This window comes from Bos mutus, chromosome 17 (genome assembly GCF_027580195.1).
Source record: "Bos mutus isolate GX-2022 chromosome 17, NWIPB_WYAK_1.1, whole genome shotgun sequence".
NCBI lineage: Eukaryota > Metazoa > Chordata > Mammalia > Artiodactyla > Bovidae > Bos > Bos mutus.
Window position 1 is genome coordinate 60278990 of NC_091633.1, and position 15417 is coordinate 60294406.

Genomic DNA, 15417 nt, shown 5'->3' on the forward strand with positions numbered 1-15417 from the left:
GCTATCAAAGCATTGCAAATTTAACAATCTCCCTAAATAATTGATAGTTGGCAGAAGATTTGTAGCATTTAACTCTGTAATTTGCAATTAGAGAGATAAGATGCTAAACCAAGCCACCATATGCCAGGCTGCCTGCCCATATTGGAACATCGGGAGTCTCACTTCAGCTATAATATATTACAACTCACATTGTCCTTGGATATCAGGCAGTTTGTAAGGAGTTCACGTTAGGATTCAAACATTTTCTGGTCTTATTTCTTTGGTGTAATTAGCATAGCCTCTCTTTAAAAAGAGGCATTCTTACAAAAAAATTATAAGAAGAGAGTTTAAAAAAAAGGGTTTAAAAATGAAGCACTTCCTATAGTCTGGCACATACTTTTTTTCTTTTTTCTTGCAGTTTCCTTTTTTCACATTTAAACTTTAATTTAGTTGATTTTTTTTTTAGTTAACAAGTTGCTCTAACTATATTTATTGGTCATTTCCACATTGATTTTTCAAATGCTATTTTAAAGAGATATTCTTTTTTTTAAAGAATGAAGTATAATTGATTTACAGTGTTGTGTTAGTTTCAGGTATACAGCAGAATGATTCAGATATATGTATGTATTCTTATTCAGATTATTTTCCCTTATAGGTTATTACAAAAAGTTGAGTACAATTCTCTGTGTTATTGTAGTAGGCCCTTGTTGGTCATCTCTTTTCTATATAGTAATGTGGCACATCTTTTTTTGATCTTGAGCACTTGCAGTCTGGGAAGTGGGCACCAAAGGTGTCTCAGGGATAAAGGCAGGGTGGGATTCAGTCAGGTCAGGCACAGTCAGAGAGACATCACTTCCTTTTCCTAAATAGCATCTGGATTGAAGCTGCTGTTCCCTGGGACGCGGGAGAGGGCAGGATGGGGGTGCCCGCCGCCCTCACAGGCTGGGCCTGTGCCGCCCTCTGCCTGGTGCCCGGCTCCTCCGCCTTTTCCCACGGGGCTGGCGCGGTGGCCTGTGCGGACATGCGACCCAAGCACATTCCAGCCCGGACTCAGAGCCCCGGGACCCACCACATCACCATCCTCACTGGGAGCTCCTCCTACTCAGCGGGTGCCACGGTTTCAGGTAGGTGTGGAAGAGGCTTTGAGAGACCCCCGACTCCCACCGGGAGCCCCAAGGTCCTAGTGACAAATTCCAAGTTGTGTTTGTCCAAAGCAGGAGTTTCCTGGGCTATAGTTTGGTTTAATCCTAAGAAGAAATTATGTACCCAAGAAAACATGAAATATTTATGATCTTTTTTTTAGTTTATTTTTTTACTGAAGTATGGTTGATTTACAATGTGATATTAATTTATGCTGTACAGTAAAGTGACTCAGTTCTATATGTATACACATTCTTTTTAATATTCTTTTCCATTATGGTTTATCTCAGGCTACTGAATACAGCTCCCTGTGCTACATGGCAGGACCTGGTCGTTTATCCATTCCGTGTGTACTAGCTTGCACCTGCTAACCCCAACTCCCAGCCCAGCCCTCCTCTACCCGCCCTCCCTTGGCAGCCACAAGTCTGATCTCTACGTCTGTGAGTCTGTTTGACAGTTTCTTTCGTTCCCTCTTTTAGATTTTGCATATAAGTGATATCATATGGTATTTGTCTTTCTCTTTCTGACTTACTGCTGGAGAAGGGGTAGGCTACCCACTCTGGTATTTTTGGGCTTCCCTGTAGCTCAGGTCGGAGAAGGCAATGGCACCCCACTCCAGTACTCTTGCCAGGAAAATCCCATGGATGGAGGAGCCTGGTGGGCCGCAGTCCATGGGGTTGCTAAGAGTTGGACAAGACTCAGCAACTTCACTTTCACTTTTCACTTTCATGCATTGGAGAAGGAAATGGCAACCCACTCCAGTGTTCTTGCCTGGAGAATCCCAGGGACGGGGGAGACTGGTGGGCTGCCGTCTATGGGGTCGCACAGAGTCGGACACGACTGAAGTGACTTAGCAGCAGCAGCAGCAGTAGCAGCAGCAGCAGTAGCTCAGGTGGTAAAGAATCTGCCTGCAATGTGGGAGACCTAGGTTCGATCCCTGGGTTGGGAAGATCCCCTAGAGAAGGGAAAGGCTACCCACTCCAGTATCCTGGCCTGGAGAGTTCCACGGACTGTATAGATCATGGGGTCAGAAAAAAGTGACATGACTGAGCAACTTTCACTTTCACTTATTCAGTATGATGGTCTCTAGTTGCAGCCATAAATCATGATATACTTGCATCATTAAAATCACATAACGAATCTTTTATTGATATTAATTTTATAGTAGAAGAGGGTACAAACGGCCTTATAAAATTTTTTTGTCTTTATTGTAAGATATAAATATAGTTACCCTGAACAAACACCCCATATCAAATATGTGTGAGAAACAGACTGTATACCTCCTTATTTAAAACTAAAGTTATTTGAGGGGTGAAAAGAGCATTTCCTGCTGTTTTAGTTCAGGTGCCTAGAAAAGCAGAGTGAGGACTTGTGTGCAGGTGGTTTATTTGGGAAATGACCCAAGAAGCACTGATGAAAAAGAGAGAACGGTGATAGGAAGAAAGAGGCACCAATACGGGCGTGAAATAGAGTGGGTTACTGCTGTGGGAAGTATACTGGGATCCAAGCCCATGATGGCCCTTTGAGAAACCACATGACACACGGTTCTGAATCGTCCCTCAGGAGGATGGAGGAAGGGTAGTCAGTGACTGAGGATCGTCCCCCAGGGGTCCCCTTCCCACCATCCCCCCCACCCCCTCCCAACGCACACACACACACTTCAGAATCACTCCTGCCTACCTTGGGCCAACCTCCCAAGGTGCCAGCTGGAAGAAAGCAGCAAAGAAAGTCACTGGTGTTGAAGATGGTAGCTCAGTGTAGCAGCACACCATCTATTTAGCCACAGGGAACTCGAGCACAGCAGAGCTGTTGGCTCCACTCTCTTTTGATGGATGCTGCCTCTTTAGATGGGAATTAGAGGTGATAAATGGAAATAAAATGGATTCGCTCTCTGTGGTTTTATCCAATCACGTTGTTCTATTGATTAGTGTGGGGGTTAAAAAAACACATAAAATATTATCAAGGTACTCCCTCAAAGAGTTGCATGGTTTACAGTCCTAGCACTTCTGAATGAGTGTCCTAGTTTTTCTGTTGTGCTATCAATACTGGTTATACTTACATGTTTTGAAATTTCTTAATAAGATAGGTATAAAGTAGTGTCTCATTTATAGTTGTTTTAACCATTGTGATTGAGCCTGTTTTATTTTCTGTCTCTGTTGGTGATTTTCAGTTTGGTCATCTCTTTTGTTAATTCACTATAACTCTCTGTATAGTTGCCTGTTGTATCTTGCAGATATCTTTCTCCGTTTATCCCTTGTGTTCTGATTTCTTCTATGCTAAGAATTTTAAGAAATCATTTTTTTCCCATTATGGCTACTGAGGTTTGCTTAGAGAGACACTCCTAACTCCAATATTAAAAGCAAAAACCAAAACAAAAAAACAGTAAAAAGCCAAACCATTGTTTCTAGTTCTTTCGTGTTTCGTTTTTACATGTCTTTGTTCCAAACAGAATTTATTTGGGGTGTGAAATAGCCCTTCAACCTTTTTTCCCCCTAATGAATTGTTTACTTTCTGGGCACTGGACTGGTTCTAAGCTTTTTGTTTTGAAAAATACTCATATGAAGTTCCCTAGTGCTGCTCCTTCCAGGATGTTGGCCTTGATGGACGTTTTCTGTTGCAGTGGCCGTGAGGAGCAGTCGTGATTTCATGGGCTTCCTACTCCAGGCCCGAAGAGTGTCTGATCATCAGATAGCTGGCACTTTTGTCTCCATTCCTCCTCATTCCAAACTGATAACTTGCTTTGAAGAGGCTGACACAGTCACCCACGCGGACAAGTCCCGGAAGAGAAACCTGTCGTTCGAGTGGCGGGCCCCTGCCCAGCCCGTGGGGAACATCAGGTTCTTGTAAGAGAGTTAAGTTCTGGGTCTTGGTAACTGAACTTCCACTCTGGAGAAAGGGGACTTCACACACTTCCTTGGTTCCTGCCTCCCCCCGACCCTGCCCTGCACCTTATAATAAGGACAGGGTCACTGGGACTGCCCTTACTAGAGAGTCTATATAGGTGATGAGTTTTTAAAAAAATTGCCCCCAACTCCATTCTGTGTGATTATTCATGGTCTAGGAGTGTGTGATGTCCCTTGTCCCCAGGCACAGATGCACCTTGGCCAGTCTCTCCAGAAAATTCTCACTAGGGGACAAAAGAGCTGTAGGTGGCAAAGTCCAGAGAGAGCCCAGAGACAGAGGCAGGCAGACAGTGGACACTTGCCGGGCCCGGGAGAACTGCTGACAGCTCTGTGCCGCAGCTTCTTGTCCATCACGTGGGTGTGATCATGACAACGCCCCCCTCATGGGCTTGTGTAAAGTCGAAGAGCCAGTGTGTGCCACGTGCGTGAACCAGTTCCTGGCAACCATCAGCTTTATACAAACAGCATCATTCCTCAATGGCATTGTCCTTACTGGCATTGTCCTTCTTTTCAAACATTCACAGGTACCAAGAAAGTGAATTTGTTTGGTTTGCTTTGGTTTTTAGGGGAGGGTTTGTGTCTCCGTGGTAAGGAATCGCTGCCAATGCAGAAGACACAGGTTCGATCCTTGGGTTGGGTAGATTCCTTGGAGGAGGAAATGGCGACCCACTCCAGTATTCTTGCCAAGAAAATCCCATGGACAGAGGAGCCTGACGGGCTGCAGTCCGTGGGGTCACAGTCCATGGTCGGACACGGCAGAGCGGTGGTGGTTGTCCTCCTTAGGTTCTTTCCCCCACACCCTCATGTGCAGAAGAGGAGGACGTGCCCGAGGGTGGGGGCATCCAGACCCCAGGCTTCCCCTGCAGGCTGTCCCCTCGGCACTAGGGAATGTGAGCGATGAGGTGTGTGGCCCCCACCCATCATGGTCCCTTTTCCATCCCTTCCTGGTGCCCTAACCACAGCAAGCAGGACAAGAAGGAGGAAAACACCCGTGCCCTGATGACTCTGACCGCCTGGAAGGGCCAGAACCCACCTGACTGTTGGTGTAACTGGCCCCTGCCAGGACTTTGGTTCCAGTTCAAGGTGGTGTATGAAACCCTTGGGTCTGCACAATCACTTGTATTTCTCAAAGCTCTTCCGTTTCTAGTTTTTAAATTTTCTTTTTTTGCTTTTCATGTATTACTTTATTTTTTAAATTAATTTTTATTGGAGTATAGTTGCTTTACAATGTTGTGTTATTTTCTGCTCTATAGGAAACTGAATCAGCTATATGTATCAGTCAGTTCAGTTCGGTTCAGTCGCTCACTCGTGTCCGACTCTTTGCGACCCCATGAATCGCAGCACGCCAGGCCTCCCTGTCCATCACCAACTCCCGGAGTTCACTCAGACTCACGTCCATCGAGTCGGTGATGCCATCCAGCCATCTCATCCTCTGGCGTCCCCTTCTCCTCCTGCCCCCAATCCCTCCCAGCATCAGAGTCTTTTCCAATGAGTCAACTCTTTGCATGACGTGGCCAAAGGACTGGAGTTTCAGCTTTACATATATACATATGTATATTTTGGATTTTTGGCTCTTTTGCAGATTTTCTTCCCATTTATGTGACCACAGAGCATGGAGTAGAGTTCCCTGTGCTGTACAGTAGGTTCTCATTAGTTCTCTATTTTATACACAGTACCAACAGTGTATACATGTCAATCCCAATCTTCCTCTGTTTTTAGACTTACCATAGTAGCTTCTCTGTGCAGTGGAAGTAGATCAGAAGCCATGATCTCCACTGACAGGAAAAGGAGCTGCATCACTTATCAGACGCATCTCTGGGTCCCCACATGCCGTCACCCCAGGATCCTTCCCCACCGTAACATCGACATGTTGATGACCCTTTTACCTGCCCACTCTCTGGGTGACTTCAGCTAAATTCATCACATTTTTATGTTTGTCTTCTGAATACTTACAGTGAGAAAAATGGTACTTGCCCCAAATCCCTGCTTTGGTGAAATCTGGGGAAGGATGAATAAGATCAAGTCGGTACAGATGGTTTTTACTGAAGAGAGGCATTATGTATTCAAAATATTGTTTAGACTATGAATGATTTATCTCTCATTTTCAATAGCATTTATAACCCCAATAGGATTATACTATTGTACAACAGAATTTTATAAAATTTTCAGTGAACAGTGTAATTCAATTCATGACACACCAGTAAAGGTGAATGAACACAGTTGAAGATGAAACCTTTGGAGTGGACAGTTCTCAGTCAGTTCAGTTCAGTCGCTCAGTCATGTCCCACCTCTTTGTGACCCCATGGACTGCACCACGCCAGGCTTCCCTGTCTATCACCAACTCCCAGAATTTGCTCAAACTCATAGCCGTTGAGTCAGTGATGCTATCCAACCATCTCATCATCCTCTGATGTCCCCTTCTCCTCCTGCCTTCGATCTTTCCCAGCGTCAGGGTCTTTTCCAGTGAGTCAGTTCTTTGCATCAGGTGGCCACAGTATTGGAGTTTCAGCTTCAGCATCATTCCTTCCAATGAATATTCAGGACTGATTTCCTTCAGGATGGACTGGTTGGATCTCCTTGCAGTCCAAGGGACTCTCAAGAGTCTTCTCCAACACCACTGTTCAAAAGCATCAATTCTTCAGTGCTCAGCTTTCTTTATAGTGCAACTTTCACATCCATACATGACTACTGGAAAAACCACAGCTTTGACTAGATGGACCTTTGTGGGCAAAATAATGTCTCAGCTTTTTAATATGCTGTCTAGGTTTGTTATAGGTTTTCTTCCAGGGAGCAAGCATCTTTTAATTTCAGTTCTAGACCGAAATTCTAGAAGTTCTAGAAGGGCAGTTCTAGAAGATACTTTTTAGTCAAAATTATTCTTAATGATTATATTTATTCAGGAGAGTAATTGATTTGTACCTGTTGTCTCCCATTTTAATTATTTGCTGCTGTTGAGCTTTTGTTTCTAAAAAGGATGAAGTCGCCCAAGGGAGTAACATGACCATGTACTTCTTTAACTTTTCGTTCGTTCTCTCCTTTTTATTAGGATGGCCCGAGGTATGACTTAAGGAAGACCAAATCCTCCCATCACTCTGCTTTTTTTTCTACAGTTTGTCTGTAGTCCAGTCATATTTCGTTTACTGGGTGAAGATCGAATCATCTGTCGTGTCTCAACAGACACACAGCAGAGCCCATTCTGACAGCCGTGTGGAGCCTGGCTCGCCAATGCCAGCCTCTGGGCAGAGGCTGGAGAACGTGGAAGGAGCCATCCCAGGTACTGCTTCCTGCCGCACTCACCAGCCTGGTTGGCAGCGTTATTTTCACTGTGCCTTACTTTCACTTAAAAGTGACTCCTGCCAGTTTCCAGTTCCGGGGGCACAAGCTATAGACCGCTGTCTTGGGAGTGTCAACAGTTCCTGGGGATGTGATCGCACAGCTGTGGGTGGGGGCTGGGGGAATTGCTTGCAAGTTCAGGGTTCACGGCAATGAACACACTCTGTCCCGCTCAACCTCACAGATGAAGCTGGGCCCTGGAGCGCTGCACTTGAGCTGCAAAATCAAAAAATAGCCACACGCCTCCTCCCACCACCCCCCTCCACCTAATCAATTTCCACAGTATTTTACCCATTTTTCCTGGACCCCTGAGACTAAATGGGGAGCACCAGAAATAATCCTTTCTTTTTCTTTTTAAAATAAAAGCTCATCCAATTTTGATTGTTACTTTCTGAGGTAGGTAGATGGCTCTTTGCAGCTTGGGTTGGAGAACAGAATCAGGCTGTTGTAATGGCAATGGATTTTTTTCCAGGCTCACCACGTGAATTTAGATTCGATTGGTCCATGAACTTCTGAAAAAACAAATAAAAATAGACAATGAAAAAAAAAAAACACCTAAGCAGCTAGAGAATGTCTGACCTATCTGAAGATTCGTGGTGAAGTGGAACTTATTTTCATTATTTATTTCTATTTAAGTGCTCTGAACAGGTGCCTTCATAAAGGCATCCAATCACTTGTACAGAAGAGCCAAACTTTAAACCATTTGATCCCATCTTCCTGTATTCTTTCTGTTATTCCAGGCTAACATGATAAGGCCAGCACATGATTTGAATCCCTGACTTTGCTAGTCCAACAGATCCAGGATCAGAGCCAACCCAGGGCCACCCTCTGCCTATGACCAAAACCTTTGTCTTCTCCCCACTGCCCGGCACAGCTCCTCCAACCTCTCTGCCTAGATGCTCCTGAAAGCAGAGAAAAGCTCTCAGGATCTGAGAGGGTGGCCTTAAGAAGACCTGCAAACCCAACATGGGTTTGAAGTCTCCTGTGTCACGTTATCAATCATGCAAATGTTGCATTTGGATCCCAAGCATGGGTGGGGATCCCTGGTGGCTCAGATGGTCAAGAATCTGCCTGCAGTGCAGGAGACCTGGGTTCAATCCCTGGCACAGGAAGACCCCCTGGAGAAGGGAATGGCTACCCACTCCAGTATTCTTACATGGAGAATTCCATGGACAGAGGAGCTTGACGGGTTACAGTCCTTGGGGTCGCAGAGAGTCAGACATGACCGAGTGTTTGAAGATGAACAGGAGAGAAAGTGAGGCTTCAGGAAGACGGGTCCTGTTGATTCTGCAAAGTCTCTCTGATGGGCGACCCTGCTGGGCACCTTGTCCCCCGGGGCTGGCAGACTCCAGTCTGAGCAGCTGCAGGGTCAACACTTGATCAAGTTGCTCATACTCCTTCCTCTGCTCCTGCCTGTCATCCAACCCATTCCTCTACACAAATCCCAGTGCTTCCCAGAGGAAAACGTGTGTGTACACGCACATGCATTGGGAGAGGTGTCATTTAACAAATTGGAGTGAATTGCTTTAACTGTAAGAGGACTTCAGTAGGTAAATGGGAATGATGAGTTTTCCCATGGGAAAATAGCATATTGTATTTCTCAAACTTATTTTCCAACAGAGCTCTGGGACTCTTTAGGGTCCTATCTGACCCCACTGGGCATGACATACTTTTATGTCTCCATGTTTGCCTCCTGACATTTCCTTAGACGGAACTGCTCCTCCTGATGAACTGTTTACCTTCCAAGCGGCAGTTCCGATGTCTCCTTTGATCCTTTGTGAACCTCTGCCCCTTGCTTCTTGGTAGGCAAATGTAATTGCTTTCTTTAGCTCTGGTGTTAAAGCTCTGACCACACTGTGATTTATAAGGTTGGGCAGGCAGGAGTCTGTCCTCCTAGGTTTTGAGTTCAGAAGCAACCGTTCACAACCTGCATCATCACTTCTGCATCCCCAGCACCCGAACAAGGCCCAGCACGCAGTGGGTCTGCAGGAAGCATCTGAATGCATTCAGAGTTCAGGCAGGAGTTAAAAGGGTCATGATTTTTGCTAAATTCTGTGTGTCTGTGTACGCTTTCTTTATTTTTCACTTCAGTCTCCCTATTTTTGAGTAATAAAGGCGTAAGAACAAAGTGTCACAGTTTTTTGTTATTGTTGGTCAATGCAACCCAGTTAGAGCCCTGGCCACAGAAACTTCTGCCAGCAGTCTCTTTGTGAACAGCGTGGTCGCCCTGCTGACCACCGTGGTGAGCACTTAGCGCACTTTGCATCTGAACCAGGCCCTGTGCTCCACGCACCTACATCAGTGATTGCACGGTCCTGCTCTCAGTCTACGCCCCACAGACTATTATTGGTCTCATTTTGCAAAGAAGAAACTGACACTCTGGAGGCCTCCGCCTGTACAGGGTATTCAGGAATTGGCAGAGTAAAGAGCTGAAGCCAGATGATGACTCCAAACCTGTGGCTGGCTGTTTGCTGCCCTGTTTCCGATGCTCTGGGCCGTCATGTCCGCTCATCACAGATGGGAGAGGAGACAGGGGAGGGCAGTGATCCCGCCTCTGTCCATAGCAGGGATCAGAGTCCCTGTCATCACGGGGGAAACTTTTAGCATTAATCCCATGGCAAGAAAGACCTAGAGCTTCAAAAAGAAATCTGGTTTTTGTAGGATCCCACCCTTTTTCTTAGCAAGAAGCAGTTTGGGGCAGAAGTAAGAAAACAGAGTGGTCACAGTGGTTTCTATTTTCTCTGGTTGGTGACTGTTAAGAATGCACAAGCCCAGGGACTTCCCTGATGGTCTAGGGGCTAAGACTCCAGGCTTCTAGTCCTGGGGATCTGGGTTTGACCCCTCGTCGGGGAACTAGATCCCACATACCACAACTAAGTGTTTGAATGCTGCAACTAAGACCCGAAGCAGTTAAATAAATATTTTTTTTTTTTTTTAAAAGGATGCACAAGCCCAGAAGGGCTAGGAGCTTACTCTTTAAGAAAAAAAAACAAACAAACAAGAAAAGCTGGGTGCTTAGTCAGGGATTTCTATTGCTGCTTAGTCAGGGGTTTCTATTACTGAGCAGATGATCATTTTGTGAGTGCTAAGTCGCTTCAGTTGTGTCCAACTCTTTGTTACCCTGGACTGTAGCCCGCCAGGCTCCTCTGTCCATGGGATTCTCCAGGCAAGAACACTGGAGTGGATCGCCATGTCTTTCTCCAGGAGACCTTCTTGACCCGGGGATCGAAGCCCCATCTCTTACGTCTCCTGCATTGGCAGGCAGGTTCTTTACCACTAAGGCCATCTGGGATGCTCCAGACAATCTTTAATTGGTGCTTCTGAGTGGTTCACACTTGACGGTCTGTCCTCAGGCACCTCAAAGACTCGGGCATTCAGCCCATGGTCCTAGCTGTGTGCTAATCAACACAAGGATGATTTCTCCCTCTTTCTTTGCAGTGTCTCTGGGCCTCCACTTGGCTCCCAGTCTCCCCATCACCCTTCTTCAGCAGCGCACAGATGTCTCTGCTACAGCCGTAACTGGAGCTGGAGAAGAGGACAGTTTAGATCCTGTTCCCATCAGTGTTTGGGTGACAGAGTTCCTCGGGGCTGCAGAGACTCCATTCCAAGCATCTTCACACACAGCTGCTGTAGTCAGCGATGGCCATCACCCCAGCAGGGACAGCAGCCCAACTCTGGAACCATCCCTGGAACCATCCCTGGGTGTCCGGGGTCTGGAGAGGCTTGTGGCCCTCAGGGGCTTCTCCGCAGGCAGCTTCGCTTCCGGCCTCAGCACCTGCCACAGGTGATTGATCAGGGGATAGGCCATTTGGGACAGGTGGTGGGGTGAAGCCAAACACAAGGGTGCCAAGGAAATGTAACCTTCCTGCTATCAGACAGAAAAAGATCTCAACCGTATTTACTCTTAAGTGCATGAGAAGCACTCATTGCAGAAGGGCTGGGTAGGTAGATTATCTTGGGAAACTGCTGTTTTGGCTGAGGTCTCTGAGATGCTGCTATAAATAAAATATAAATGTAGGTTACATATTTAGATAAGTAAAATTATAAGTATATACTATATAAGGTATATAAATCAATACAAGGATTCAGTGGGTCTTTGCTGCCATCCTCACTCGCCTCCCTCTCCATTCCCTCTGCAGCCCCGGACTGCAAACTCCAGTATTTCCAAGAAATATAATGTTATCAGTATACACAACAGTGATAGGAAGCATAGCCTTTTGATTATCATACTAAGGGAATTAAGTCAGACAGAGGAAGACAAATATCATATGATATTGCTTATATGTGGAATCTAAAAAAACTGATATAAACAAACTTATTTACAAAACAGAAACAAATTCACAGACTTAGAAAATGAATTTATGGTTACCAGGGGTGAGGGGTGAGGAGAGGGACAGATTGGGATTTGGGGATTGACATGTACACACTGCTGTATTTAAAATAGATAACCAACAAGGACCTGTTGTATAGCACAGGGAATTCTACTCAATATTTTGTAATAATCTAAATGGGGAAAGAATTTGAAAAGGAATAGATAGGTGTATAACTGAATCACTTTGTTGCGTACCTGAAGCTAACACAACTTTGTTGATAGACTCTGTGTGCTGTGCTGTGGTTAATTGCTCAGTCATGTCTAACTCTTTGGGACCCCATGGACTGTAGCTTGCCAGGCTCCTGGGGATTCTCCAGGCAAGAATACTGGAGTGGATTGCCATGCCCTCTTCTGGGGGATCTTCCCAACCCAGAAATAGAACCCAGGTGTCCCACATTGCAGGTGGATTCTTTACGGTCTGAGTCAACAGGAATACTGGACCGAGTAGCCTATCCCTTCTCCAGGGGATCTTCCCGACCCAGGAATTGAACCGGAGTCTCCTGTATTGCAGGCGGATTCTTTACCAGCTGAGCTACCAGGGAAGCCTGTTAATGGACTCTACTCCAATACAAAATAAAAGTTAAAATAAACAAGTAAAGAAATTTCTAAAGGAAAAAACAAACAATAAAACATGGAGGCAAAGTAGGTAGGCAGGGAGGGAGATAAAATAAGATTAGTCATGAAGTGATAATTTTTGAACCTGGGTGGTACATATCTGGGGGTTCATTATATTATTCTACATTTTTATTCTGAAGATTTTTATAATAAAAGGTAAGGAAAAAACCCAAATACTCAGTGACTCCTTCTCGGCTTTTTTTCTCTTCCTTTTAGGACTCAGAATGATCCAAGCTTTGATTCACTGGAAACTTGTCTGCCCTCGGATAGGGATGAACAGGTAACAGCCAGGCTGTACACAGGCAGTGGGTATGATATTTTTGATCCCAGAGTGGGAAGTTCCACACTAGGTGATCATAGCTATTAGACTAGTAACCAAAATCGGTGAGAAGGAGGCCAGGGTGTGATGTATACACAGCATTTTTTCTCAATCAATACCAGCCTTTCCATTATCCACAGTGTCTCTGAAGTTATTGGCAATTACAGAAACTGGTGGTTTTCCCAATTACAGATCACTGGTGGTGATATGTTTTCCCACTTAGCTTTGGTTAATAATTCCTCTCTCCTCTTCCCCCACCATCTCCTTTATAACATTGGCCTCAAAATAACCATGTATGGTCCCAGAGGTTAGATCAATGGGCAGTATAAAATATACATGGTCAATGATTTACTGTTTCTTTGAAGTCTTAAAAGGAACACAAAATAAAACATGGTATAATATCCTTACTCAAATTTATAGGAGCCTATAGCAAGCTTCAGTGGTCCTTTTTGCGGGGGTCTTAGCATCAAAAGACACACTCAGAGCTTTCAGCCGTTGGAGATGACGGTCACCCATATCGTCCTGGACCCTCTAATAGGACCTTGTGTTTATGGGACCTCCATGCTGTCTTGGGGGGGTTTCCATTAGTCTCCTTGTCCCCATCAATAACAAATGCATATTTATCTGCTTGGATGTTTTCCTCTGAGCTCTTTTAAGGGCAGGTATGAGGCTGGGTTTTCAACTGCTGCCTGGGGTTCTTTAAGGAAGTTGGGGTAGTTGCAAAGTTCAACAGCTGCTTGGAGGGAAGACTAGCTTCTTTGATTTTTCTTTTTCCCTTTGCTTTTCTAGGACAAGATGAAGGCCTCTAATAGGACAGTGATGAGGCCTCCTTCGTACACTGTCCATCTCCCCCATCCTCACCTCTGGTCCTCCAGGGCACTCACTGGACATGGGGCCGGGGCAGCCCAGCCAACTCCTGCCCTCCACACCTCTGCCACCTCCAGGCCCACCACTGCTGATGGCCAGTTAGAGGCATCAAGACCCTCTGCCAGCTTCCTGCCTCGGTCAAAGCACAAGGAGTGCGGAGTGGAGGAGGGCAATGAAGCGGCTGGGGTGGGGGACCCCAGGAAGACCAACCTAAGACCTGAGCTCGGGCAGGATGGAGCCAGGGCCCCGTGGGGGATCCAGCTCAGGACTCCGCAGCTGGGTATCCTGCTCTGCCTCTTGGCCGTGCTGGGCATGGCCGTGGTTGTTGGCCTTCGTTACCTGCACACCCAGTCTTGCCGCAGGCAGATGGAGGTGTCCTTTTGTGAGCCTGCCGGGGATGCGGTTGCCACGGTTGACGGTGGTGAGATCGTGCACGTCCGGAGAATTGGAGACAACAGTTTTGTTTTGGTCGAAGGGGAATGCAACTGGGTTGCTCCCTCTGTGAGCAGCAAGAAAACAGTCCTCTGAGAAAATCGTGGTCCCAGGCCTCTCTGGGTTCCCCCTGCATCCTGTAGAGAGTCTCAGCCAGAACAGACCTACTGAGAATAGTTGATGCAAACAGCGATTCACTGTGCACCCACCCCCTACCCCTGTCAGGGAGCAGTTAGTAGAGGAAGCAGCACAAGGACCGTTTTATCATCAGAGGGAATTCTTCCCCAGCTTTGTTGTCTTAACATCTGTAATTTAGCTGCCTTTTTTTTTCTTCTCGCAATTAGACGTTCTGTTTGAAGACTTAAACCCAACACAATGAATATTGTATAACTTGCTCATTAACTAGACTCCCGTGGCCGCCGAGCTTCCTCCGTTGCCTTAAGGAACCTGCAGAAATAGAACTTCTGTCCCTCCTCAGCGTTATCAGCCTCATCACCTCTAACTCTTTGAAAAAAATAGCAACGGCAGAGTTGTGTCTCTTTCAGCCCTCCCTTTGCCTCGCCAAGCCACCCCCCAGAGAAGTCTTGTTTTTCCAAACCAGAGTTCAAAGTTGGCTCTGATGTGGTCGACTGGGTGAGTGCAAAGGTATTTTGCCTTCCAGGAAACTCAGACATGTGGCAAATCTGCCATGGAAATTGGTCAAAGGCAAGGAAGATTTTAGAGAGTTTGATTGGCACATCTGTGGAGAAATATACATGCAGCACGAGGCCTTAAACCCGATAGAGGGGTAAGCAAACCTCCTTTTCAGGTGTAAATGGATCTGAGATCTCCCATCCATTTACACTTGATGAGAGACTAAGTAGCCCACCAACTAGCAGACTTCTTGCCTTTGCCAAAGGTCAGGCTGAAAAATAAATGATAATACCAGCACAGTTTTAAGAGCCTTTATCTGTCTAAGAAAGCATGATGGATGGAGACCATTGTGACTTTATGAAGATCACTTTGATTTAGCAAGAGCTCCATAGATACCAAATGGGTTCGAATAAAACTCTTGAATATGGTCACCTAATATAACACATGAGAATTAGCTGCCTTTTCAGAGGTAAACCTACTACAGAGTCAAGGTCCATTTTAATGTGGAAACAAAAGCACTATAAATTTGGAAATGATATTTCCTGATTGAGTAGCTAAATTGTGTAGGTTGTGCCAAGAACTGTACATATATCCTCACATTGGGCTTCTAAAAGAACTTCATGAGGAAGAAGTTCAGTAATTTGCCAAAGAGAAAGAGACATTCGTGACATTGCAACTCAATAACAACAACAAAAAAATCAGGTGTGTAGGAAAGGGCTACTTCTGTTTCCAGCCTGTTAGCTTGCTGGGCATCAGCTCCAAGACTCCATCCTCCCAGATTCTAGCGTAGACACATCTGTCGCTTGGCTTCAGGCAAGTACCTC

The 15417-nt window shown here is 45.7% G+C and overlaps 1 protein-coding gene across 1 annotated transcript; it reads left to right on the forward strand.

Moving 5' to 3' along the window:
• The first annotated feature begins 883 nt into the window (after window positions 1–883).
• REELD1 (reeler domain containing 1) lies at window positions 884–14751 on the forward strand. Its single transcript, XM_070385622.1, has 6 exons — window positions 884–1103; window positions 3740–3962; window positions 7133–7296; window positions 10794–11139; window positions 12559–12622; window positions 13451–14751. The coding sequence occupies exons 1-6, from the start codon at window positions 896–898 to the stop codon at window positions 14054–14056; spliced, it is 1611 nt and encodes a 536-aa protein (XP_070241723.1). The 5' UTR covers window positions 884–895; the 3' UTR covers window positions 14057–14751.
• The last annotated feature ends 666 nt before the right edge of the window (window positions 14752–15417 follow it).

Excerpts from the sequence above, each read along its gene's own strand:
- REELD1 (XM_070385622.1), top strand. The coding sequence starts at position 896 with ATGGGGGTGCCCGCCGCCCTCACAGGCTGGGCCTGTGCCGCCCTCTGC. Across the intron at positions 3,963-7,132 it reads GTGGGGAACATCAGGTTCTT|TTTGTCTGTAGTCCAGTCAT; the intron begins GTAAGAGAGTTA and ends TTTTTTCTACAG. Across the intron at positions 12,623-13,450 it reads CCTCGGATAGGGATGAACAG|GACAAGATGAAGGCCTCTAA; the intron begins GTAACAGCCAGG and ends TTGCTTTTCTAG.